Genomic DNA, 27,956 nt, shown 5'->3' on the forward strand with positions numbered 1-27,956 from the left:
TAATGGCAGGAGGCTACCCAACTTTCCCTATTTATCTCGAGATCCTTTTTATTCTTTTTATCGCTCATTAGATCCTTTTAATAACCCTGCTGTAGCTCATGCAGGTATGTACGTTCAATTAAATGTGCACAATGGAAAACTGAAAAGAGAAGAAAAACAGGAAAAGGGGACAAAAGAGGGAAAAGACTCTGGACAGATGTGGTGATGAGGAGCCGGCCGTTTCATGTGAGCGGTTTAGCAGCTGCTTCCTGGTTGTCTGAAGGGTGTGGCTGAACATTATGTAACCCATTTACTGACATCAGTAAACACACAAAAGCACGCTTTTCACTGGGTTTCTATTTGCTTAAGATATTGCAGAAAGGACTGATGGGAAGGTCAAAGTGGGAGTGGTACATGGAAGTTCAGCCAGGGCTTCAAAAGCATCCCTCCAATATCAGCACCGAGTCTGTTTTTCCAATCTCACTTTCTGTTTTATCTGTTCTCCGACCTGACACATGAGATAAATGCCAGCAAAGGCTCTGCTGTTGCTCTTGGATTTGCAACCAAAGGGACTTTGGTCTTTGCATACCTCGTTAACTAATCTGTGTCATGTTTTGATGGCGTAAACAAAAGGTGAGCCAAAACCAAGGTTATCCTCATTTTCTTTGCCACCAGCCTTCAATTACCCCTGCCACGAACTGTAATATGACCTAGAAAGGCAGCTGGTCTTTTTGAGTCACTGATATCTGTGAAAAATAGAGCTCTCTTTACCAAAAGCATGATAAAAATCCCTTCATCGCAGGCTGGGCTAGGCCCTGGGGGAACAGTGGGAGAACAATACAGAAGAGGGAGAGAGGGAAGGCCTTGGCTCTAGGCCCAGACAGTGGCAGCTCGCCATGGTTTCGTGTCTCTGCGCTGCTGTACTCGTCTGTTTGAAACAGTAGACGGCCCACCTGTGCTCGCTGATTGTTCTTGTGAGGTAGCTTGGGGGCAGCAATGGAGAAACAGCATATCATTTTGGTCTGTCGGGGTAGCAGGGAGGTTCTGGGGTTCGTTTTTATCCATCGAATGCAGTCGTGTCATCTCACTTTCAATGTGGGTCCATCTGGCTGGCCTGAGCTGTGGCAGCCACAGGGAGGATGTTATGAGCAGAAGAAGGGAGAGGCCGAATGGCTGTGCTGTGATTAAACTCTGACATCTGCTCCTCTGCATTAGCATCACACAAACACACTCGATGCTGATGCCAAACATGAAAACTGAAACAAAAGCTTTCGCAGCGTCTTTTGAAAACCGTCACAGGCAGTGGAAGCGTGTACAGATAGCACCGTCACTGTAATGAAAAGGACAATGCTAATAAAACCTCTGACGCCTTTTACTAATACAGAGGATCTGATGTAGCTGTACAGTTAAACCAAACCCATGGTGCAAAGCCAGGGCCTCTAATATGACTTTATGCTTATTTTGCGCACCTCCCATCAGATGTTCTTTGGTTGGAGCAAAGTCTTTTGGTAAAAACACCAGAACTGAAGTAAACATGTCTTATCTTGTAACTGCTCCCTGTAATATCACAGCAGATCAGAGGGCATTTAAAAACTTGAAATGTAATTACCAAAAGGCGCCTCAATAATTCATTCAGCCTGCCTGACCGAAGGGGAAACAAAGCTGTGACTCCCATGCAGTCTGTCACCCACTTCACTGGGACTGAAGTTAATCTAACGTGGATGCGAGCCAGAGGAGCGCTGAACAGCTGTTTAACGGCATCAGAGTCAGACTGACACACGACTCCTAAGAGTCACTGAAGACATCCTGAAAAACTCTTTTGTTAACCAGCTTCTTGCTATATAAATTATATATATTTGATTCAATAAACACTTATTCAGACTTGAAAGGATTATTATTTATTTGGAGTTTTCCATCCTTAGCTCTGGATTTGGTCACAGCAAAGCAAAAAATCTCCAGGGCTGCACTGAACAACTGAAAAGTGCCCAAAACCAAAAACTTAGTTCCTGGAGCGACCACTTGAGGCTGGCTCCAAAACAGGGCAAATCCCCACAGACTCTGATGTTAAAACGCCCAACCTAACAGCTTTAACAGCATGTTTACAGCTGGATACAAAACACATTTTTGGTCTCCATGGATAGTTTCTGCCATACTTACTGTACAAGGGTGATTTGTTTTATTTTTTTATATTACATATCCATCAGGATACCATAAAGGTTTAAAGTTAGGGTGTGGTTGACAGGTGTGGTTACAGTTGTAGCCATGTATTATCTTTGCTTATTTAAAGTGAGATCAGCAGGCTCATCATGCTATTCCAAGCAGCCTTTTCCCCTGCAATGCTCTCCAGTGTCTTGGGGTCTTGTCCCAGTTGTGCATCCTTACCTCAACTGGCTTCTTTTGGAGCATATGCTCTACTCTGAGATCCCTCAGATATCTATGGGCCTCACCCTATCTCATTTTCGCAGCTTATTTTCACTACCTTACTCTTTTGATCACTAAAGAGATCTCATGACCTCAGGTAAGGGTTGGGACATAGAAACACCAGGAAATCACTGCACCAATCCACTGGTCCCATCTTCCTGTCACTCATGAATAAGATTCTCCACTCCACTGTGAGGTACTGACCATCCAAAGAAGTTTGTACTTTAATGACAGAGCGCTAAATTTAAGTATTTTATGAGCGGCCCATTTTGGGAATAGTCCTTATTAGTCTCAGTCAATGATACTAGACACATGTAGCAGGTATCTGTGTCTGTGTGTTGTGTCCAAACAGTATATGGGTGTTACATGTTAACCGTGCTTAAACACTCCACCCTCTCATTTAAAAATTGTCACCTCATAGCAAAGGCAGCCAATATACTTAAACCAGCAGGAGATGTCATGCATCTTTCACATGCAGTCTATATGTGTCTTGCTTGGGTTCACTAAAAATAGAGCCACTGTCAAAATACAAACAATACCTGCTATAAAGGAAGCAATTTACCGTTTTAAATGACTCTCAGGGTTGTGTATTTTTGCAACAAAGCTAAATTAAAAAACACATTTTGATCATGGAGAGCAGTTGCTTTACGTTTGCAAGACTGGGCGTCCACGGAAAGTGACAAAGACGTCTCCACAGATTTGTCCCTGATCCATTGGAGTGACCTCTACGCCTACATACTTGTACAGTATGGCTGCTTTGGTCACTTTACTGGAACTTTTGGACATCTGGTGGATGGGTTAGGCCTGTGGAAGTATGCAATATCTATTTAGGGAATAACTGCTGGAAATATTGTTTTATGATGTGAGACAAAGCTCGCTCCCCTCAATGAAAAGGAAATGGTCCAAAAGGAAAAGAGAGAAGGAGGAATTGAAATCACCTTATTGGAAAAGCAGTTATGAGACACATTACTTTAACAGATAATACTCCCATATCTGACACCTCTCACAAGAAATCTCTTTACTTGCCATTTCTCTCAGGGTTTAAGGTTAGACTCTATTTTAGCGCTACCCGGTTTGTCGGCTTTTCTATAACTAAACATGTTCATAGGGCGCTCCTCTTTCATTTTTGTGATCCTGGTGATAATATCAAATCAGAAAAAAACATGGGTGTGGATTTTTGGCAAGTCTTTGTGCTGGCTCACGACTTACGCGCACTGAATGAGACACTCTACGGTGGATCTTTCACATTTAGCGAGTTCAAAACCGGAGGTGAAGATCACAATCCGTATTTCTGAAGCTAGTATATTGTATGAGTGGTGACAACTGTATTCTCTCTAATTCCTGAGTGTCTAATTTTGCCTGCAGCAGATGGTTTTATTTGGCAGTCTCCATCACAAGGTGGCAGTCCATCCGAGGTGCATGTGACCTTGTAGTCAGTGATGTGAAACAGTGTAGGTGGCTCAGTGACTCTGTACATACAGAAATGTGTTTGGTATCCAGGAAACCACACAGGTTTCAGGGTGCGGTTCAGCCCAACGATACAAAGATGTTTTCACAGTGTTAGTAGATGTGACTGAATGCTGGGAAGAAACTGGTAGTTTGTATTTTGACTTGATGATGACATAAGCTGCAACTGTGCTGCCATGCATGTCCATGCAGCAGCAATGCAACCACACCTATAATACTGTGAAACTTGTTAAAAAGTGATGTAAGGCTGAAACCGTGCAGCAGGGTGAAGACATTCCTGCTGCTTTCACTCACCAAGTTTGGAAATGTGTGTGTGTGATAGATATAACTGACATCTTCCAGTCATTTCAAGCATGTTGTTTTTCTTCAGCAAGGTATCTAGATACTGTGACTAGTTTCAGTATTAGCCTCCAGCAATGTAGCGTATCTCATAGCTCACTCATTCATAATTGCAGCATGGTGCTGGGTTCACACTTTCTAGCCTTCAGAACAGGGGCAAACTAACTACAATACCTAACAATATAAAGAAAACCAAATCCTCTTCATACTCTCGTGGCCAGTTTATTAAGTATATCTCTGCAACTGATTGCTAATGCAGAACATATCAACCAATCACATGGCAACTCAATGCAATTAGGCACAGACGCAGTGAAGATGATTTGCTGAAGTTCAAGAAAGGTAATTTAAGTAATTTTGACTGTAGCATAGTCAAAGTTACCATGAAAGGTTTGAACAGTTTGAGAAACTGCTGATCTTCTAATAATAATAATGTAATAATAATGTGTATGTGTTAGTCCCCGTAGGGAAATTACTCCTCTGCATTTAACCCATTCACCCAGTGAAGCAGTGGGCAGCCACCAGTGCAGCGCCCGGGGAGCAGTGGGTGGGTACGCTACCTTGCTCAGGTGTCCGTCCCTCAGGGTAGCCGTTCATCAGGGCAGCGGTTCTGGGATTATCCCACACAACCATTTTTTCAATTTGCAGAAAATTGTCTGGTTAAATGCAAATTCAAAAAATGATGACTCTTTTTACCCAGGTATGCAGAAGAGCATCTCTGAACACACTTGTAATAAACATTGCGCAGACACGAGGTGCCGCTCGTGTCTAAGAACAGGAAACTGAGGCTAGAATTCAGGTTCAAGTTCAGGTAGCTGGTGGCAAAAGGAATTGTAGTTACATACTTTGGGCCCCTTAGTTAGGCGTACTTTAAATGCCCCAGCCTACCTGAGCATCATTGCCGACCATGTCCGTCCCTGCATTAGCACAGCTTATAGCCTGATAACACATCATGTCACGAAGCTGAAATGATGTCAAAGGGCCAGATCCCAGTCCAGTAGAGCACCCGTGGGATGTAGCAAAACAGGAGATTTGCATCATGGACAATGACTCCAATATCAAGTAAATATGGGAAGAATAATAGTTACAGTGTTTCGACATGCTGAAAACTACATATTCAAATGTGAAAAGCTGTTAACTCGTTCCCTCTGCAGGCATGCTGATGCATAGAAATATCTTCTGCACTGCACGTGTTCCAGCTTCCTCCTGAGCAAAAGCTCATCGGTATGAACTGGGAACACCTGCTCCCTGCTCCCGGACATTAAAGCTGTGGCTGGCACTCCATTCTGCCTCATGTTCATCTACACCCATACACACCCTGCACCACTGATCTCACTGATTTGCACAGCTCATTAATTTTGTATATGTCTACGTTAGTTTAATAAATTATGTTCTTAAACTGACAAAAATCCTTTTGTCATGGCCTTAAAGGCCAAATTGAAACAAATGGAAAAAATACTGGCCCGTACCAGTGCTACTGCTCAGCCTCCCAGTAGCTGCACCTATGGTATTAATTTGAAATTCCCGACTTTCTTTTTGAGTTATCTCATTCACGAGCTTTTCAAAAGACTTGCCCTCTGAACTTGACCTATTAGAGGGCAAGCCCAGGTGACATCTCTCTCAAGTTATCACACGCACAAAAATGGGCGGTCACGCCCGCTGCCATGCACGGTGATGATAATACTCGAGGCCTTTCAGACTGTGCAGTAAAAACAGTAAAAAACAATTGTTTCTGTACATTAATAATGCTTAAAATTGCTTTGTATCAATTCCAGCTACACTGGTTTACCCATTCAGTACACATTTATACTGCTTATCCATGCTAAATAATAGACTTGAAAGTAAAGTGATACAGACAGTATCATATACATACACTAAGCTGTAACACAGATGTCACCAATTAAACTAGCAGATGTGCTTCATATGTCTTTCCTTAATATAAAACACATTAAATTATTGTGCCATTAACCACACTACTTAAACTCTACACACTACTTACGAGAAGGTTATCAACAGATTCATTTACTTTAATAATGTTTTGCATTCATTTTCCTGTACTGACGCTCCCTGGCTCTTATTTAAAAGCAGACACATAACTCTCCCCTGAAGCAAAAGCACAAAAACTTACATAATCCATCTTAGGAGAACAAACGAGACGAAAATACCACAAACTCACACCATGTGTAGTGTTTTGTTTATTGCAATTCATGAACAGAAAGAGGGAGTTGAGAATCTGTCACGCGCAAATGAAGACTTTCTGCAATATTTATCCAAGGGATTAAAAAGATGAATGCGGCAGGGCGATTCGGCTCTACGAACAGCGAGCCCTGCAGGGTCTGTTAAGCCCTACGATGTACAACAGGTAATAAACAAACACAGTAACAGTCATACAGTAATACTAGGATGCACATTCTTACAGAATGACTTGTCTGAAGTCTTATTCTTTCTACAAGCTACGCTACTTTGTTCATTAATGGCAAGAAATATAATACTTCAAATAATGCGTCATCTCTCGGAAAAATAACAGCAGGGTTACTTCTTTGAAAATAATAATAATAAAAATCTTGATCGTAGAGATTTATACAGCTTATGCAGCCTCATTTGACCTCCTTCAAAAAAGAAAACACAAAATCAGTCCCAGGAGGGCTTCAGTGGCTTGAAACTCAAAGGACTTGAATGAAAAGAATAAATACAGGTTTGTCTGCAGCCCAACCTTCCTTAAACTTCACTAAGACTTCATGTATATAACTGGGTCAGAACATCTGTTATGTATTAGCACATCATATATTATTATCCAGATTCTGACATACAGTTTATTTGCTCAGTTCTGAAAAATCATCAACAATCGGCTCCGACATCCACATTCCCACCTTCTAAACATCATATCGGGACTTTTTTCCCCTCTTCTCCAAACAAAATAGATTTTTCCCCCTCCACATGAGGAATGTTGTCAGGTGGCCAAACTAAAAATATGGCATTTGTAAAACACAGATTTATTGGCAACGTGCTACAGAGCACCACCTGTGTCTGCAGCACCCACGGGGTGAAATTCCTAAGGCTGTCAGCACGTCACAGTAAAGACCTGCACCTCCCTTACCCACAATGCACTTTTTTGCACACCTGAGAATCCCATTCTGATTGTTTTTTTTCTTTAAAATGAGCATGCATGATCAAAAACATTTGTTGGTCAGGCTGTTTTGTGGGTAAAATATTAGAAAATTTAAGACATTTATGTTTTAATCTATTGACATTTATCGTGTTCATATACATTTAGAAATGTGTAAACATTGCTGGTGTGCAATATCATTAATGTGGGAATGCTTGATGTGTTTTGTGCTCCTGCAGCAAATACATTTAACACATGTCTAGGCAGCATTTGTAGTCAATGAATCATTCCTTGTGTAGCTAAATCTGATCCAGCTAGCGCAAAGGGGAAAAGCAGAGACTTAGGAGAAGATCTGGAGCAGAAGGCTGGTTGTCTCAGGTACGGACACACAAGTGGGGAAGAGAAAAGAGGCTACAAATAATACTGTGGTTGATGGTCAGTGTCGAGTGGAGAAAAGAGGTGAGGCTGAGGGGACAAAAGGCTCAAGGCTGGGTCACTGCACTGGGCTCCTTGTCATAGATGTAGCTGCCCACACCACCAGTGTTCACACCTGGAAAAACCACAGGGACACAGCAGCGGGAGTCAGGGGTTAATCAAGAGGGAGAGGCAAAGCTACGACATGAGCAGGACAGGTTGCGACGCATTTCCTGTATTTTTAACCTCGGAGTGGAGGAAGCTTCTGTGAAGCATACAAACTTATGATGAAACAACTGAAATGTGTAACATGTGCAGCTCAGACATTCTGCTTCAAGTGTAGCTGATAACTGGTGGGTTGACAGCACCCCCTAGCGGTTACCTTTGGGCCCAAAGAGAACAGCATAGCATGGTTTGTGGCAGTAGGGCTGGCCATCATGCTGTAATGTGAAAAGAAAAGAAAGATTAACACGACCATAGCAATAAGAAAAAGGGTGACAGCTCTCATTTCTGCTTTATTTTAGAAAGATTAGTTAATTTACTTCTGCAAATGAGCAGATCTACTTGTTGTCGGTACACCCGACAGTTCAGACACCCACATCTTTGGAGTGGGGGAGGAAAACCCACGCAGGCACATGCAAGCACCACACACGGTGAGGCGATGGTGCCTACCACTGTGCTGCCCCCATATCAAATCATTTCTTCTTTATTTGTGTAAAGCATTAACTGCCATACTGTTAAGACTGTCTAATATTTTTAAACCAGTGAGTGTTAGACAAGCTTTTTAAGGGCAAACTTGACAATTCAGATTTGGATTATATGTAGCAAACCTGCTAATTTAAGAGATTTTAGGTTAGGAATACAAAGAGTACGTTCTTGTCATATTCAAGATGTTTTGCCTCATTTTCTTTTCGACACTTCTTTTCTCAACTCTTCAGTTTTTCCACTTTTCTGTTCTGAATTCCTTCCGCCAAAACACCCGTTTTTCTCACCTCTGCGTGGCTGCCAGCAGCAAGAGTCTTGCTGCACCTCTCGCAGCGCAGACAGGGGCGATGCCAGTCCTTGCCCAGTGATGTCACCTTCTCGGCTACGGTGGAAAACACACACAAATGTATACAACCCTGGTGACACACTGTAGCAACCACTTCGCAGATTCACACCTTCTTGCTCAGACACGTTTCTTAATACCCCGTTTCCTGGAAGCGTGAAACTACTTACCGAAATACACCTTCTTGTTGCACCGAGGGCACAGGTTGGCCTCCCCAGAAAAAGTGGTGATGCTGCCAGCTGTTGACACATTACAGGCACATTACAATAGTGGCAAAGCAAAGGGGAACGGTTAAATAAATGACCACCTGTTTTCCCAGGTGTAAAATTTAGTCAACTAATAACATGGGGTAATAAAAATAAAAATGGACCAAGTGCTAAGCAGCTTTTACACACTTCAAGGGAACAATATTGAGTAAAGACACTAATGCTGCTGATTTAGATACTCTGGTTGCCAGTTTTAAACACCTTCCTGCAGGAGCCAATCATTTGGTCTGCTGCAAACAGCAGATGGAGTCAAAAGGCAAAGACAACATGCAACACCTTGTTCCACATGCAACACCTGACCTTAACTACTTTCCTCTTTATATTTCAAGAAACTTTAAAACCTTCTTTCAACTTTCCTGATTTTGAAATGATACGAGTTCACATCTTCATATCATCTACTGCCCAAACGTAGCTCTCACATAATGAAAGTTTACAGAAATGCCAAACAACTGAATCCACACTATTTAAATACTTTTGCATCTGCTCTTGTCTGACACATCTAAAAAAAAAAAAAAAATCCCCTTCAGGCCTCAAGAGACTTTGCACACCGACTTTCTTATCACTGAGTCAGCCGCTTCTTGCAAACACCCAAATCTTCATCGGGTGGGGAGAAAAAAAACCCAAAAATCCTACCAGCTGAAAGAGCCACAAATTTGCAGCATGAATACACTTTCCTGTTTACCTTTTGATGGTGCCTTGGGTGCGTAAGCACGCTTCTCTTCAGCTTTGGAGGCTGAATCCACGCTGGTGGGAGACCCGTTGTTGTTGGCAGGGGTATCATACACATACGAACCTGCTCCACCAATGTTCACACCTGCAAATGTATAAGAGTGAAGTGAGGGGTGGACTTTGGTGGCGAGGTCAGTAACAGCAACACAGAAATGCAAAGAAATGTGGAAAAACAAAACAGATTTATTTTTCCTGATAAATCAACCAATTTTCCATATATCTTATTTATTTATTTCATTTTTTTGCTTATTTATGTGCTTATTAAGACGTGATAACATGGTGTACAAAGACCTGACAGGAACTCAAGTAGGTGAAGTTGACTTGCACTTCACCTTTTGGCCCAAAGAGGGCAGCATAGCATGGTTTGTGGCAGTAGGGCCTTCCGTCATGCTGCAGGAGAAAGAGAAAAACACCATGACTTATGGATGAAACAAACTGATACAACATCCATATAAAGGACAAAAAAATATATACTGACGCAAAAGGGAAAACTGGGCGTGACATTTCTGAGAAGTCATATTTCTGACACTCCTTTCTGATGTCACATTTTTAATTTTGGTCTTTTATTTAGGTGTATGAAAAGATGGAGTGACTATATCCAAAAATGGAGCTGACTCCTGTTCATTTCCCCCCTTCACCTCACTTCTTCCTAATGATGATGTCACTGTCACAGGTTACTTTGATGACAGTGGCCGTATCCAAGCAACAGGCCTGTGTTGATAAATTCACGCCACACTTCACAGTGAGCCATGTGTCTGCATATGCGGGAGCGCTGTGAGTTTCCACTTGAGGAAGGGGAGAAAAAAAAAAAAAAATCTAGTCAAAAATGGCCTGTTGCTGATGCATGCTGGGAATGTGGCGGTCAATGCAGGAGCATGTGACCAGCCTGGGTAGGGGATCAGGGCTGAGAGCCAGGGTGGCCACTGGTCCAGAGCTCAATGCCCATAGATGAGAAGAATCAAGTAATTCAGCAGGCTAGGTGCCAGGCTCAGAGTGGTAGAGGTGAAAAAAACAGAAAAGACCCCACAAAAACAGGCATTTGCCGTTAAACAACGCACATACCCACAATCCCCTCTGCTTTGGCCACATGAGCTCCTTTTCTAAGAGCAAAAAAAAAAAAAAAAAAAAAAAAGCCTGCTCTTTCAGCTTTAATAATGTATCAACCGGGACAGGATCAGCTACTGTTAAAGCAGCCACACACTCCTTTCACGCTTCCTGTTAAACACTTACGAGATCCATGAAGGTAGGGGTGCCGATGCCAGGCTATGAGTAAGTGACTTTCTCAGAAAACAAAGGGCTCCTCTGTCAAGAGTGTACTGTTAACAGCCTCATGTACAGAGTCCTCCTATGGCACCAGACATTACCCATCCAGAGCCAAAGAGACCCTGAAACTGGATTATCCATAGCAGAACGACCCACTCTGTTCCCAGCAGTTCAACTCCTACATCCTGAAGTTTAAATCTGTCTTTTCCATCTATTCTTCTCAAATTTCTATTCTTTCCTGACCTTTTTTTTAATCCTCCTGTTATGCTCTGTACCTCAACAACTTCTCACTGTTGCGCTGGACTGGAGGTGCCATGTGAAACAGTAAAAGGAAGGTGGATTAACTTCAGACTTCTCACATTCCTTTATTTCCCCTCATTTTATACACAGCACATGTTGCACTGTAGGTGTTTTAGGATGACAGGTTTCCAGCATTTCAGCATTTTCCCCCAGACAGTTTCACCTTCTTTACTGCAAGTTGCTTAATTTCCATTCGGTTAACCCTCATTCATTTCATCAGCGCCTAAATTTGCCACATTTACACACATTCAAGGTCCAATGTGGAGACTTTTCCCATTAACTCTTTGATTGCTGGTCACTGCATGAACCAGAGAGAGCTGCTTCCTTCCTTTAGCCCACAGACAACTGACCGCACTGGGCTTCATCCTGTCCCTTTAACTCCTTTTAAAGAAGAAGTTCACAACCCTCTGCATACCAGGTTTTAGATGACATCAAACCCTCTCCCAGGCAATCCCACAGTCCCTTTACATTTAAAAAAAAAAAAAAAAGAACTGTCACATGGACTGGTTCGGGTTTGGATGCCGTCCATGGAGAGAGAGGGAGGACGGAGAGGATGGTGGGCAGAGAGAGTGCAGGCCTCAGAGAGACTGTGTGACTACTACATTACTGTAATCACAAAGAGATTAAAACAGCAGAGCTGCATCCTTTGCGGTCTGCAGGGAAATTGGTTTTGTGTACAAAGAGGCTGAGATCATATCCTCCTTAACCAAAGCGAGAGACTCAAAAAGGTGTCTGAGTGACATCCAAGAAGGTGAAATTGAATTGTTGGCTGGCCTATGAAAGGCAAATAAAAAGGGCGAGATAAGAAAACCCCCAGGGTGAAGGTGCCAGATCGTGAATAGTCAGGGGAAACTACAGTATGCTGAGACATGATAGAGTGGTTTGGTTACACAAGACTGAGAGGAAGGATCTGAAAGCGACTCATCCTGCAGGACTAAAGAGGGTCAAATTCCCATGGGGACAAAACATATTGACAGATGCAACCAGACATAAAACAAGGAAGGAAAAGGGACATCCCCTCAGCAGTTTCCTGCAAAAATTACAAAAGGTCAGTGAAATAAACTCCCCCAAATACAAAGCTTCTATTTGAAAAGACTGTATTCTTTAAGTTTAACGAGATTTTAAATATTTGAGGTTAAGACACCTTTTTTAAGTTTCCCTCAAAATGCAAAAACTCCCTGTGGAAAAGCCAAACGTCTTGTGTCAATTAGTAATGTTGCAGACTTGATTCTTTCTGGCCACCTGTACTGTGCTGCCATTATTATTTGCAGAAAAAAAGGCTTAACTACTGGAAATGGAACTTGCATTAACAGAAAACTAGTTCATAAATAGCTTATCGGTCGCTATTAAGAGGACAACTTTAATTAGAGTAATTCACATCAGTGCTGAGTGCCATATCACTGTCCCGCCTGCAGATACAGAGCCCCCCCAATTCAATTACATTGCCAGCAGAAAGTTATATTTTAGCAACAAATAAAAATAAAAGCAAAAGTGTCACAAATGTGAAGCAAACTACAAAATAATCTTTCTTCCATATTAATCAGTTTGAAAACCAGATTATTCCTGTAAGCTGTTTGGCAATAATAACCCCACGTTTGTTATTCATCAAGCAAAAACAGTCCTCTGATTTAAACTTCTAACATGCCAAAATTGGCCACTTTACTGTGGCACTTCATGAATTTCTGTGAGCCATTAGAGCAAAACACTTAATGGAAAACTAAACAGAAGAGATTAACAGACGATGGGGGAAAATGCTTAGCTGAAGAACCAGATAAGAATTTGCACGCATGTAGATCAGCAGCACACAGCAGCACCGTTAGCTCTTACTGACCTCAGCGTGGCCCCCGGCGTTCAGCAGCTTGTTGCAGCGGTCGCATTTGAGGCACAGTTTGTGCCAGTCCTTCCCCAGTGATGACACCTTTTCAGCTGCACAAGAAAGACAAAAAACAAAGAAAGAAGAAGTGCATGAGTGCAACCACGGGCATAAAACAACATTTATATAGATTACTTGAAACAACAGCCTTTTATTTTCCCCATCAGCTGTGTTGGGCTTTGTGCGTGCTGTTCAATCAGTCATCGCCTGGAGGAATGACGTCCCTCATTGCTTCACTCTCCACAATAACCTCGTACTGTATCTCTGTGGCCCGATTGAAAACCTGTCAACATGCCAACTGGGGATGAGGGGAGAGTGGGGGGTTGGTATAGGAGGTGGGGAGAGTGGGAATGCCTGTGTACCGCACAGGATGCTGTGATGATGTCACCGAAGGATAGACGGACAGCTGTGTTAGTCCCAGACCAGCGTTAGCAGCAGGGGGTTGCCAACATCTAACCCAATTCTTTTGTGTTACACCCACAAACACACAAACACCCATCCCCCGATTTACAGTATACCCATCCTGCTGGATGCGGTCCTCCAACTGCATTTCCATTACCCCCCCACCCCCTCCCCCGAGTCATCCAGTCGAACTGGCCCTGTAGACAAGCCAGGGAGCCTTATTATACACTTTCCAATAATAAATCACCACTGCTTCAACACAATGAGCCCTAAGGAGTCACAGAGGCAGCAGAGGAAACACCTTCCCTTATCAAGGCAGGGCACAAATAGCCGGATACGGGAATCTGCTTCCTTACATACCCAAGACTGGAAAAAACACAAACATATGCACATCGGGCATGCATTCATTCCTTCTGATGTTGTTTTCTTCCTGTGCTATAAAACCAGGAATTCAAGCTGTTTTAGGACTTAAGAAATTTGAGATGTTGAGTCGTGAAACAGTCCTTTTGCTACATATGATGAACTACTACAGGAGTTAGCTTGGCTAGCTAGGTGAAGCTCACTGACAAAACATCTGTCTGAATTCGCAAACTTCCACTAGGATACTTTGATATGGAAGCCCTGCTTACTAGTGTAACGCATGATTTTACCGGGTTGTGTGCATTTAATGACAATCACAATAGCAGCACTGTCTCAGGCTGGAACAGATTGTCTTCTGACCAAACCTCATTAAAGTTATAAGTTTTTGCTTTATGAAGGCATTTCTTTATTACATCTAATTGAAATCAGAAGAGCACTGTGGTCACGTGTCAGCAACAATTTGAACAATAATAAAAACTAGACTTAAGATACGAAGACTCTCGACTTTGAGAAAAAAAAAACAAGGAAAGTACTGAAAGCACTTGTCTATTTTTATATCCAATCCAATCCAACTTTATTTATATAGCACTTTTAAAAACAACAAAGTTGACCAAAGTGCTTTCCAATAATAAAACAGAGATAGCAGTTAAAACCATACTTTAAGCATACAATGAAATCAATAAACAAAACAAATATATAATTGAAAAAGAAGATAAAAATAAATCAACATGAGTAGAATAAACAATAAGATATACAATGAATAAGATTAACAAAGTAAAAAGATTAAGAATGACCAACAGCTGACTAAAAACTGACTACAAACTGGCTCTGATAACACTCCTAGAAGGCCTTTGAAAAAAAGTGTGTTTTTAAAAGTGATTTAAACATTTCAAGTGTTGGGGCCTGCCTAATATGGAGGGGCAGTTTGTTCCATAGTTTGGGGGCCACAACAGCGAAAGCTCGGTCTCCTCGGTGTTTCAGTCTCGACATGGGGACAGCAAGGAGTGACTGGTCAGATGATCTGAGAGACCTTTGTGGAGTGTATTGGTGTAAAAGGTCTGACAGGTAAGACGGAGCCAGGCCATTTAAAACTTTAAAAGCAAGCAATAAAATTTTAAAATGAATTCTAAAATGGACAGGCAACCAGTGTAAGGAGGCAAGAACAGGGGTAATGTGCTCACGTTTGTGTGTCCCTGTCAACAGGCGAGCAGCAGCATTCTGGACCATTTGCAAGCGTGATAGTGAAGCCTGATCAATACCAATATAAAGTCCATTACAATAATCAAGGCGAGTGGTCACAAATGCGTGCAAAACTCTCTCCAAGTCACAAAAAGAAATAAAAGGTTTTACTTTAGAGAGCTGCCTCAACTGAAAAAAGCTTTTTCTCACCACTGTATTTACTTGTTTGTCCATTTTAAGAGCTGTGTCAAATTTTACTCCAAGGTTGGTGACAATTGATTTGACACACGATGTAAGAGGACCCAAGTCAGATGGAGGGACACCAGGTCCATTCGGCCCAAATATAATGACTTCAGTCTTCTTTTCGTTAAAGTTTAAAAAATTCAGAGCCAACCATGCTCTGATATCCTTAAGACATTCTAAAATAGGCCTGAGGGGGTTAAGGTCATTGTGTTTCATCGGTAGATAAATTTGACAATCATCTGCATAAAAATGAAATGAGACTTTATGTTTTTTAATAATATGGCCAAGGGGAAGTAAATAAATACTAAAAAGAAGGGGCCCAAGGATGGATCCTTGAGGTACACCACATGGGAGGGGGACGGAAGATGAATGAAATTTACCAAGTGAGACTGAAAAACTTCTATCAGAGAGGTATGACTTAAACCACTCCAAGGCAGTGCCTCTAATTCCAACATGATGTTCTAGACGATAAATCAAAATATTGTGATCTACTGTATCAAAAGCTGCTGTGAGATCCAAAAGCACAAGTAAGACAGACTTCCCAGAGTCAGCAGTTAATAAGATATCATTAAAAACTCTCAAAAGTGCAGTCTCTGTGCTGTGAAGTGCTTTAAAACCAGATTGAAATACCTCAAAAATGTTTTGACTCTCTAAAAAAGTCTGCAGCTGTGAGCACACACAAATTTTATATCACTAAAATTTATTAGTATTTGCAATGATTGCAAACTTCCATATGACAAAAGAGTAAGTTCTGAGCCTTGTGTATCTGTGCGTCCTACTCATTTTGGAAGCAATAGCACACCTCAGGTCATGATGCACTGCCTTTCTTCTGGAAATGCTGTTTGAACCGACCGTCTTCTGTTAATTTTTCTACAGCGTCTTTATATTTTGGGCTCGTCTGATTAAATCAACTTTGTTCTTTGGATAACCAAGTTAAATTTGATTTGATTTGATGCGAATGACAAAAATTAGATTTGGACTTTGGTGTGGAAAGGATCGCTTTGGGAGATCTGATTACACCCTGCTGAGGTTTCCACTTACAAACAGTTTCACTGGCCATTACAACAATGAGACAAAAAGGGCAACAACAAGGCCCTGGAGAATAGTGGAAAGAGGGGGATGCAGAATGATACATGTGTAGCTGCTGCACATACATGTGACAGAAAGATTTGCATGGACACTGTAGCTCCTTTTGATGTTTCAGCTTTAACTCTAGCAATACTTCACAGGAAAGACCCTTTAACCTGTTTTAACCTGTTTGCAGGATTAGCGCATGCATTTTCAGGTTTCTTTCACATCTTTACAGTATCTTGAGATGATGTTTGAAGAGAGTGCAAATACAACCAATAAGGGTTCTGCCTTGTCTGTATGAGCGTTTGATTTGTTTCATCATAAATCTGAGGACACGAATCTACTTCTTGACACGTAATTCAGTGTTAAAATAAGCTGCATAAATGGGCTACAGGTAGCCTGCCAGGGCAGATTCATGAATACAGACACACCTCCAGACAGATCTGAAGTCAGTGTATGAATGGAAACGGACGTCAGAGCCTCGCCAGCATGTCCTTGTTCCTCTATGAGTGACTGTCCACTGTTTGAAGGCTCCCTGATTTAAAAGCCGGCTGCTGTTGTAAGAGGAGTGAGCTTGTCTCTCTCTGTTATGTGATGGGGGAATATAGAGTGGGGGAGTTATAGAGTGGGGGGAGGTAGAGGGGATCTACATCCCCCGAACACTAAAATAAAGCTAGATCATTTGGATTTGGGTATGTCATTTGACAAGCATGTCAAAAAGAAAAGGAGAAAAAAAACCCCACATTTAAAATAAATAAATAAAAGTTACATAATGACTGCGCCAAGGGACGATAGATGGTCTCAGTATCCCAAAATAGTAACAGTGTGGGTGCAAATAAAGCAAATAAAATGCCATCGCATTTTCCTCTACCTGGTTACGGCAACAACATTAGGGTAAATGCACCCACTTGTGTAAACAAGCAGGCTCCTCTCCGGATACTCACATTTACACTGTCAACACCGACGAGAATGTGCCAAATCCTTTTAGCCAGACTGTCTTCTCTCACGACAACATGCGATTTGCTTCACTCAAAAGCACACACAAAAAAAGGATTCCACCATGACTTGATGTAAACAATGGAAGTCCTTAAGGAAATCACTGCTGAACAGTGGTGGAGCACCTCACCTGACATTCCTTTCTGCTTTTGCTTTATAGCTGAAGTAATGCCAACAATTCATGGCTTCTAACTGCGTTGAAATAGCCGGGGGCTGAAAACAGCAGGGTGAAGAAACACCACTGTCACACAGTAGATTGCAAATATTAATGAGTGTGACTGCTGCCTAACCCAAAACACAGCAACTAAATTAAATGTGACATAAGATATAGTGACATGACACCAAGTCTTGAGCTTGCATTTGATAGCTGATCTAAGAAACTTAATACGTGGTCCAAAGAAATGAGGCCATCGGCAAGAGACCTTTAGGAGTGCCAAAAATCAGCCTTTGGTGCAAGAAAGATTTCATTGGCGAGTTAAACACCGACACCAACAGGCTTCAATAACAGCTTTATGAATGCATATATAAGAGATTTACCTTGAGCAACACCCTCAACCTCTGGGCGACCGCTTTTAATTACAGGGGACATGCTGCCTGGTGGAAGGCAACCTGTCTTTAAACAATGGCATTCAACATGCTGACTGCAATCACTCTCAGGCAGATTAGTGAAGATTTTTGAGGCTACGTCCACACTGATGTGTTTTCGTTTGAAAACGCATCGTTTTCTCTCCGTTTTGGCCTCCACACTGACAGTCCACACTGAGATGCCGTTTTCGCACAAGGAAAACGCACCGTTTTGAAAACGCTCTCAAAAACGAAGCTTTCGCGTTGCAGTGTGGACAGAGAAAATGCAGACTTTTGAAAACGATGACACGTGTTAGTCATATGATCCAGTCGTGTGACCAATAAAACTAAGATAGCGGAGGGCATCATACAGCAGTTTTGTTTGCGTTCAGTTTTGACAGCCCTATTAAAGCTTAATATCAGTATGTACATGCTCCAGATAGCTTTTCTTCAAATTCTTTAACTCTCACTCGCTTTTGCAACTTTGTACTTTTGTGTTACTCGCAGCAACAACTCCACCTCATTGTTAGTCCATTTAAAAAACTCGGTGCTTTTCTTCAACATTCTGCCGCAACGTTTCAAAGAGCCGGAAAGTAAATAAGCGGCAAACAGAAATGAGGCAGGTCGAATCTTCTTGCGTTTCACGCATGCGCAGTACTGGAACGTAAGCGTTTTCGACCATTTCAATGTGGACACGCAACTCTGTGAAAACGACTGAAAACGCTAGTGTGGACGCGGAGCGTTTTCAGACGAAAACGCCATTTTCAAATCTATCCGGGCTAGTGTGGACGTAGCCTGAATTTCTGAATTTGTTTTTTAACTGACGTTCTGGATGACCTCTGAACTCTGTAAGTAGTTATTGTGACCCAAACTGATAGCACACTGGCTCCGTGCTATTGCCATTTTACTGCCATCTCGGCACACCAACATCATTTTGAAGACACCAACTGACTGAACGGTCGCAGACCTTGTCTCCATCTTTGAAACAACCAGTTCAAAGGCAACAAGTTCATTGCACATGGTCACAATAATTTGGTTGCTTTCCCCAGTGCGACTGTAACATAAGGCTGCCAGTGGAACTGGGTTACTCTTTTATGTTGAAGAAGGAAAATAAAAACAGAAAGGCCCACAAACAAGCATCAACCAAAGACAGCTGCAATAATAGCCTGGCAAAATATCTCAAGGGTGGGAACTCGGTATTTGGCAACGACCTCGTGTCCCAGACGTCAGTTATTTACTGCAAAGTATTTGCATTCAAGCATAAAAAACAAAATCTCTTAATTTGTTGAACTTAGAAGTGAAAATAAATTTCTCCATGCAGATGCAGTCCTGACAGAGATGATGCTACTGCGGGAACACCGAGCTTTAAATGAGAAAGAGTGCTGGACGGAGGTCATCACTATAACCATATGATACCTGCACCACTGTAAGCTGCTTAACTTCATTTGTAAATTCCTGGTCTAAGCTCTTCAGTCCGCGCTCGGTTGCCCTGATTGCATTGTCAATATGGTTTAAATCACCGAGTGAGCCTGCTGCTGATCCCTCTTCTCACTGATTTATGCATTAGTCAAAGTAAAGGAGACAAAACTCGAGATACAGTACTGCACAACCCATGACCCATTTATAAAGAAATTACAGCACTAACATCCTCTCCAGTAGATCCCCAACCCAATAATCTGGTCTTATTGTTTTATTAGGAGTCACAGCATCATTATTCTAACTTTGTGTCTAACTTTTCCCCGGGAAATTGAAATCATAAGACGTCTAATGCAGAGGATAAAAACAGCAATTCAACATCAAGTAGATTCAGGATGTCTGAAAACAAATTACTTGTGTGATTGAGTTTCAGCTGGTAAGAATATCTGCTCCACTTGCAAACACAGTAGTACCTCAGAGAACTTTAAGCAGGTTATAACTTGATTTACCTTGTTTGTTCAGCTACAAGATGCCATTATGCACCAGACTGCATTAAGGCCGAACGCTGTTATGCTCAGACAAAGTTCCTCAGCCTATAAAGGGAGAGGCACCGGAGAAGGCCTGCAGCAAATGGTCTACAAACATCGGGTAATTGCACAGAACATTAAGCAACAGGACTTTAACAAGGGGTCTTCAGAGGAAATAAGCATTAAGGGGCCATTTCTCCAAATGACTTAATCACAGTTGCTTGATTGTCAACAGTAATGAAGGAGCTGCATCGAGACACCAGAGCTGACGACAGCCTGATGTACTCACCCCAGGTCAGGAGGAAATTTGTCTGCTGCCTAACTCGGAGTCATAACAGATAAAGGGGCTCGACGTACTGAAAAACATTTACCCAGCTGATCTCCCACCATGCAGTGCGGGAGGAATGTCAGCCGGGGGGGGGGGGCAGGCTCTGGAATCGCATATGGGTGCTCTCTTATCACTCAATAATTCAATCAGGGTGCAGTGGGGGGAAAATCTAATGTGTTTGACAAAGAGGAAGACAACAGGGCCACAGCTCTGCATGCAGCTGGAGCTCATTTCTGCAATGAGATTTAAAAAAAAAAAAAAAAAAATGACTGTACCGGGTCCTGGTTTGTATGTTTAAGAGAACTCTACAGCATCAAAGCCAAAGGTATATAAAAATCGGCGGTTTGAAAGTGCTCTGAATTAGCTTGACGCAGCGTGCAGACATCAAATTAGTAGCTTATTTACATTTTTGCAAGTGATTAAGCGATCAAGTCTTTCGTAATGGTCATGATGTAACCGATGTTATTGTAAATATCTTGAACTCATGGCTGCCTGGCTTCTGTTCTGTTGCACCTTCTGGTAATGTGGACCCATCTGTTCAGCTTTTCCCACAATAAAGCCCTATTAAACACACTTACAAACCAAAACACACACACACACGTGCGCGTGTGCACGCAGAGACACACACAGACACACATACTCCCTCTCCATCCTTTTTCTCATTCCTTTCATCCATCAGTGACAGCTGAGTCCACGCGGGTGTTTCGCTTTTTTGGCTTTTGTCGCAGCAGCACGATGACTGCATGTCCTAATAAGCACCACACACCTGACTGGCAGAGTAAAGGGCCCCAAAGGCAACGTTGGACTCAAGCGTGAAGGGTACACAGAGGGATGTAAGAAAGGAAAAAAATAAGCAGCCTGTGTTTCCTCCTCTGCATCCTCTTACTGTTCAGCTCTCTAAAGTACAAATACCCTCAAGGACTTGTGACCTTTTACTCAACTTAAAGACAATGGCCATTCATTTGCACCCACAGGGGAATTAAGCCTCACAAGTGACTTTGGGGGCGTTTTAAAGTAAGGAATGTGTTCATTTGTGGCATCTTTATCCTGCCTAAGTGGAATCAAATTGTTCTATTAACTTGATAGAGCTGTGGCCATCAGCAAGTTTTCTTTAAAATTTACAATCATGTTAAGGAAGGAAGCTCTGAGGGATAATTTGTTAAAAAAAAATCCATCCCCACTTGACAAGAAAATACTTTTAAGACTGTCCAGTGCTATATCTGTTTAAACTAAAACTAAGCTGACCCTGGCACTGCTGTGTCGAACATCATAATTGATCTGTTCAGGATGAATGTGTGTCTGCAGTTCCCTGTGGTGCTCAGTGACAGCGCAGGGTGGAGAGCCATGCTAAAGAGAGGGTAGGAAACACTTTTTTGGACGAGTCTCCTGTTGGCTGATGCAACCCCATAGCAAAACTTAACTCTGGAGGTCGTCTGTCGCCTCAGCCAAGGCGAGGTTTCCTCCCCAGGCTTTCTCCCTTTCTCCCCTCCCTTTGTGAATAAAAAAAGGCAGACCGCGTGAATCCTGTTGACTGACGTAAATGGACTGCAGTTGACTCGCATCCTGTCTGGGCTGGTCAAAGGAGCCGCAGGCAAAGCACCCTCACCGCAGTCCGTCTCAGTGACATGCTCACCCTCCCCAAACCCCTACGCATGCTTACCCCTACACCACATTTCTTCTCTAACCAGTCAGGACACTTAGCCCAGCTTCAGGGTTTTCTAAAAGATCTATTCTGCATGTACAGCTTAGAGTAGCGGGCAATGCATTCAGAAGTGTAGGCAGGATCACTGAAATTTCTTTAGCTCCAGCCAGAGGTAATTTTGATAATGAAGCCCTGAGGGAAAGAGACATCATATGACGGAGGCAGAAAATGTAGCAGCTAAGTGAAATCATCTGAGCTGTGTAAAGTGGAGTATTAAAACAGAAGAGTGTGGTGTACTGGAGTGCCTCGATTTAAAAGTGCACAACACTTTTAAATTGACATGTGATTTTTAATAACAAGGACCCAGTGGTAACATCCACAATAACACCAGCATTAGCCATTTGGGGCAGCAAATGTATCTGTAGTGGCTACTTTTTGGTTAACACGAACAGAAAAAAAGAAATTTGATATCCACTGGCAAAATGTGCAGTTCCTACAGCGATTTAAATCAAGCCAATCCATATAAACCCATGTTAAAATGACTTCTTTCAATTATATTAGGGCTAAACTTAAGCATGATCGGGGCACGGACACTTTGTCTGGGAGGTTGATGCTAGCTGTGTGCCAGGCTTTTAGAGCATTTCAAATATGGCAAATATGGCTTCCTCTATGGTTAATTGTAATAACAGCCCATCCAAGAAATCTGTACTCCTGTTACACAGGCTAAAATTCTAATGTTTTATATCTTTGGTCTTTTATATTTAGCACCAATAGGCAGTGTGAACACATCCTGTTACCTAACAAGCATATAAATTAGTAAATATCATCACTTTTGGCTCCAGATAAACCTGAGATGACCAAAAACACTAAAACGAGCAAAATGCTAATGGCTTCAAAAGAGCCTTAAAACAATGGGTGACATCATGGGGTTATCGCCATCTTTTATATACAGTCTAGTGTGTTAGTGATGGTCTAACTAGGTAAGACTAAGCAGCTACAAGTCTAGCCCACTTACTTACCGATTTGCTATCGAAAGCTAACTTTCATGTTTCGATCCACTGTTGTCATAGAAACAGTGGGTGTTTTGGTAGCTGGTTGCAGACAGGGCAAAAAGATTATTTTCAAACAGCTCCAAATAAAACTCAATCTACTGAAAACTGTTGAATTTCTCAGACAAACTTGGATTTTCTGATATATTAACCTTGAGTGACAAATAAGTCACACGGTTCATGTACGTCATGCCTGTTTCTCTTGCACTCTATCATATTTTGCTTCTGAACTTCTAACAGTTTTTCCATCTCACACAAACAAAACCTGTTATCCAACTATACCTCATATCTATATGATTTACAATCTATCACCTAGTGTTCTGTGTTTTATCAGCCTCCAGTTTTTACTGGAAACCTGCCACGTGACTGCACATGTACTCTCTATGTATAGAGGGCTTCAACATAGCGATACGTTTAGAACATAAATACAACAAATTGTGCTTGCTGAACAAAATCTATTTGTAAAAAAATATAAAGAAGGTGTGTTGTAATAATGCAATCTCTAGAACGAATGTAATGAGCAAGCTATTTGGGTGAAATGCACACATCCACCTTTGTTTCCTCTGTGCCGTTATGTAACAGGTCGCACTGCTGGAAGGCTTGACCTGTGTGGGGAGGTGGGGTAGTGGGGAGCTCAATTGTCAGCACCCAGCTTAATGCCATCTCCATTAGGGGATCATATTTGTGCCTCAAAAAGGCAGAGAAAAGGGACTCTCATTGAGTGGCACACAGGAGCTGATAGGTTATGCAATGGCACTGAACAAGAGGCAACAACTCAAGAAATGATGTTACATAACTGAAAAGGCACATTCACACAGCCCACTGGGCAGCCAAGTGGAAAACAGGGTACTCTAGCGTCGACAGAGAAGAGGTGAGGGGGAAAAAATAGGGGTATTGTGTAGCTGTTTGGGGTAAAAGCGGGGTTTAAAAAAAAGATGGTGTGTGGGAAACAGTGCCCTGGTCTCTGTGGTCAGACTGAGGAGACGAAAGTATTCGGTCTCACTAGAAGGACAAATGTACGGAGAGACAGAAAGAGCCCTGTGTGAATAGAGATGTCCTTTCTCATTATAATGCATGAAGCACTTTGAGAGTCTCAGTTTAAATAAAGGCGAGCCATCTCACCCCATTTCCCCCGGTCCTTGTAGTTTAAAGAAAAAAATAAACCGGGAAGAGGAATTCAGGGCCTGAGGCATTGCTGACCAAAAAAGAGGAAAGAGAGCCAGAGTGAGAAAGACTACTGAATGAAAGAGAGAAAAGGGAAACTCGCAGCAGAACACCATTAGTTCCCATTAAGCTCTCATTTGTTCAGTTAGCTGCACAAAGATGCATTGCTCCCGTTTGTTATGAACAAGAATTGCATCACTTGGCTGAACTTGGGTGCTCGAAACAAGCTCAGCGAGCCGTTTTGTCCTCCTTCACACGCCAACAGTGTCAGCAAATAGTGCCCCGTGTATTATGAGCATCTCCATACCACAGGAACTAACAGACGCGTCACCGCAATGTGGACGCTGAGAATTTTAGTAAGCAAGCCCTGCAATTAAGAAGTGACCATCTCTGAGATGTTTGCATTCTTTTAATACCAGCATCAAGAGCAGCTTCCTTTTTCTGCTACTGCTTATTTGGGTTTCTTAAAAATAAGCCTTCGCTTTTAGGCTGCAGAAGCTTTAAAAGTAGAGAAAACGTTCCAACATGTGCATCGAGTGGCAATGAAATTGAACTGTCACCACCGGAAGACAGCTGTCCTTTAAAACTGAAAGGAAAATAATAATAAAAAAAAATCTCCTTTTCCCCAAACCGAAAGAATTTCCATCCCAGACTGCGGCTCACCGAGGCCACTTGAAATAATGTTCCCAACCCCCAAAGTCCTACAGTGGGACTCAGCCAATCAGCAAGAAGACCAGGTGGGGAACAGCAGGGTGGGCCCATCTATACAGCACACCACAAACCATCACCAAAAGAAGAAAAGGGGTAGAGCAAAATAAGATGGAAAATAGACAATTTTCTCCATCAACAACACATGTCACGGTGCATTTCTAAAGCACAGAGTTTTTATTTTCCACTTTACACCCCCATTCATGCCTTTCCCTCTGACTTTAACAGTTTTGCAGAGCTGAAAATTGATCTCTGCTCTGCATTTTTCATCACTCTGCAAAACCAAATGGCTGAGAGGAGGGCGTGTGTAGGTGGAGCCACTGAGCTCATCTACAATATCTGAACTTCATCACTGACACGTTGACGCTCAGCCTGTGGGCAGCTAAACTCTTCTCCCTCCCTGACCTCTCCCTTGTCTCGTCATAGTTTTCACAGCCTCCCTTGAAATGGCTAAAACTTTAATAATACCTCCATTCACACCTCCCCTGATCTCCTTCGCTGGATGAGTGCAGTTAATTTAGTACGCACTGGCTTCCAGTAGGCCTACGCCGTCATCTTCATTGCTCTCCACCCAATAACACACCCCAACCAAAAATAACTCCGCTAGCCTGGATCTCAACATGTTACATAAAAAAACATCACACATCACTAAGGAGCTGTGACTCACCCACTGCAGCGCATTACGGGTACGGTGCATAAAATTTGTATTGGAGGAAAATAAATCTTATTTGTGCTGATTTTATTCCATGCCGATGACTCTCGGGACCCATAGGATGAGCAGCAGCTGGGATATTCACTGCCACCCGTGTTACATAAGAGGACTTCCATCCACTAACATAATTGGTTTTGACCCCCATAACAGCTCAGATGTGTGCTGTGAAGTGTACAACAGATCGGTACCCAAGATTTTTTTTCCCCCAGCATGCAGTCAAACACAAACACAGAAATACTCAGAAGTTCAACTGCATAACAGCAATAAAAACAAACTGAGGAGTGAGCATGCCAAGTGCAGCTTTCAGATGTAAATGCTCTCCTTTAATCCAGCGCTCTGCGCGTAGATTACTTTGCACTGTAAACATCTATTGCAATGAATATAAGGTGCGATCACTCTCACTGTGACCGAGTCGAAGCTCACGGCTCAAGTGGGTGTCTTGTTTTCATATTTTTATTTACAAAGATGTGAAAGATGCATTTTTTCAGGTTTTCATCCCACTGACGCAGCATGATGTTGCTCCGCTCCTCTCTTGAGTGGGCAATCTCAGCATATGGCATTTCTGCACTCTTGGCAATGGCCTGCATCAGCCAACTCTCCAAAGCCAACTGCCAGGCTTGGATGTTTACCAAACACAACAAATTAAAAATGCCACAGATCAGTGTTGAAATAAGATAAATCATTCATCCAGTCTTGTGTAGACAAGTGTAAACAGGGCATGTTTCCATTCACATAAGTTAGAAGCGTTTAGTGTACAAAAATAAAATCTATTAAATGTTTGCACTTTGTTTGCACTTATTGGGTCTTTTGTTTACACTAACCCCACTTTCACATCAGCTTCTAGGTTTATCAAAGTATTTCTCTGTGAATCATTTACTTTGTCAGCAACCTTTAGTCTAATAAGACATGTTAGGAGGTTTAGCTGAAGGAGATATTCCTTTACACATCATTATACATTAAGTTATACAGTTAGCTACAGTTTCACAAATTCTTCAAACAAAATACACCCAGTTCGTGTTTACATTCAGAACCTCATTTAAAAATCAGCCATTTTTAGCAAATGAGTGTAAATGCTAGTGCTAGGTCAAATGTTTGTTTATTTCCAATGAATGGACTTTGAAAAATATCAAAAATAGTTTATATCCCATTCAAAGCACCGCTCATGGGATTTCTAAATTAAGAGGATTAATGTAAAAATAAAAATTACATTGATTGCTGTGATGAGTATATTTAGCTAACGAGCCAAAAAGTAATTTAACACGCTGGATCCCTTAAACCGGGAATCACTTACCGAAATACACCGTCTTCTCACACTTAGGACACTTTGAGGCCATTTTTGAGTGTGGTGGTTCGAGTGAAAGTGATGTGTTTTGGTTGTCCGCAGCGGTTTCTACTCTCTAATCGTCCTCTAGCTCTGCTCTCAACAGCAAGTGCCCCGCTCCGCTCACAGAAGCTGGAGCATCTATTCAGCTAACGGCTCGTCATTTACATAGCTCCGCCCCCCACGCTATGAAAACACTCCTAATGCCCCCTTCAAGAATGGTGGGAAATGTCACAATTTCACGACAGACTGGTAAAAACACCGAAGTTTTCAGTGAATTTTCCGAAAAGCTCTACTGAAAATTGATTGTGTAATTTGCAGAACTTATACGTTGCATCCTACACTATATGAGCTTAGACAATTAGACAAATGTTACTTGTTCGTCACTGAAAGTGCACTTTGATGCTTGTGTGCTTTTGTATTACAATTTCTGGCAACATAATTCTTCATAAAACAAAACAAAACAGCAACTAGTCAACATCTTTATCCTGTTTAGTCACATGAATATGGATTGAATGTCTGGGGAAGCTTTTCCCATGGTAAGTAAAATCCATTGATTTTAAATTGTGTTCCAAACAATGTGTCTGTTTAATGTGTGAGTGTTGAAAAGTTTGTCTCTTGCTGATGTCAGGATTGGGATGAGGCTTTGTTACTTTAGAAATCTGAAAATCCTACTTTAACTATTGAGTTTAGCTACCTAGTTGCTTACTGAAAAACTATGCGGATGCTTTTAAGGAGCTTTATTTTCTTGATTACCTTTATCTTACTAAAGAGGCAGTAACCCAGCTTCTAGCTTTGCACAATCTGGAATCCTCTGGGTCTCCTGGACGTCCCTGTAGCCAAAGCAAAGACAAAAGGTGATCCATGCTTTAGGGATCACAGCTCTGATCCCTTATAAGAACCTGCCTGCGGAAATCAGCCTTGCTGAATCTCCCTTAATTTTTTTTTATATTTTTATTTGTTTCAGCTGCTTCCCTTCATATGCTTTCTGTTTCTTCTCATTTTTACCCAGTTATCATATCTTAATTAACTTGTATTTAATTAAGATAAGGGGGGTTGTTGTCTCTCATGC

General features: G+C 42.0%; 1 protein-coding gene across 1 annotated transcript; it reads right to left on the reverse strand.

Annotated features, from left to right (window-relative positions):
• Positions 1-6,382: 6,382 nt before the first annotated feature.
• Positions 6,383-27,018, reverse strand: crip2 (cysteine-rich protein 2). The gene is made up of 8 exons (XM_085391413.1): positions 26,855-27,018; positions 13,161-13,255; positions 10,099-10,156; positions 9,720-9,851; positions 8,942-9,010; positions 8,716-8,810; positions 8,106-8,163; positions 6,383-7,859 (listed from the first exon to the last, which is right to left on the reverse strand). Exons 1-8 carry the CDS (start codon positions 26,895-26,897, stop codon positions 7,792-7,794), a joined length of 618 nt encoding a protein of 205 aa, XP_085247539.1. The 5' UTR covers positions 26,898-27,018; the 3' UTR covers positions 6,383-7,791.
• Positions 27,019-27,956: the final 938 nt, after the last annotated feature.

This window comes from Rhamphochromis longiceps, linkage group LG19, assembly GCF_057381845.1.
Source record: "Rhamphochromis longiceps isolate RC_006_pf linkage group LG19, R_longiceps_female_GT1.1, whole genome shotgun sequence".
NCBI lineage: Eukaryota > Metazoa > Chordata > Actinopteri > Cichliformes > Cichlidae > Rhamphochromis > Rhamphochromis longiceps.

What these genes read in the sequence shown, in the direction of transcription:
- crip2 (XM_085391413.1), bottom strand. Translation starts at nt 26,897, where the DNA reads ATGGCCTCAAAGTGTCCTAAGTGTGAGAAGACGGTGTATTTCG. An exon ending in CTGCTGGCAGCCACGCAGAG is followed by an intron (nt 8,164 to 8,715) that starts GTGAGAAAAACG and finishes TTCACATTACAG; the next exon opens with CATGATGGCCAGCCCTACTG. An exon ending in TGTTCTCTTTGGGCCCAAAG is followed by an intron (nt 7,860 to 8,105) that starts GTAACCGCTAGG and finishes TGGTTTTTCCAG; the next exon opens with GTGTGAACACTGGTGGTGTG.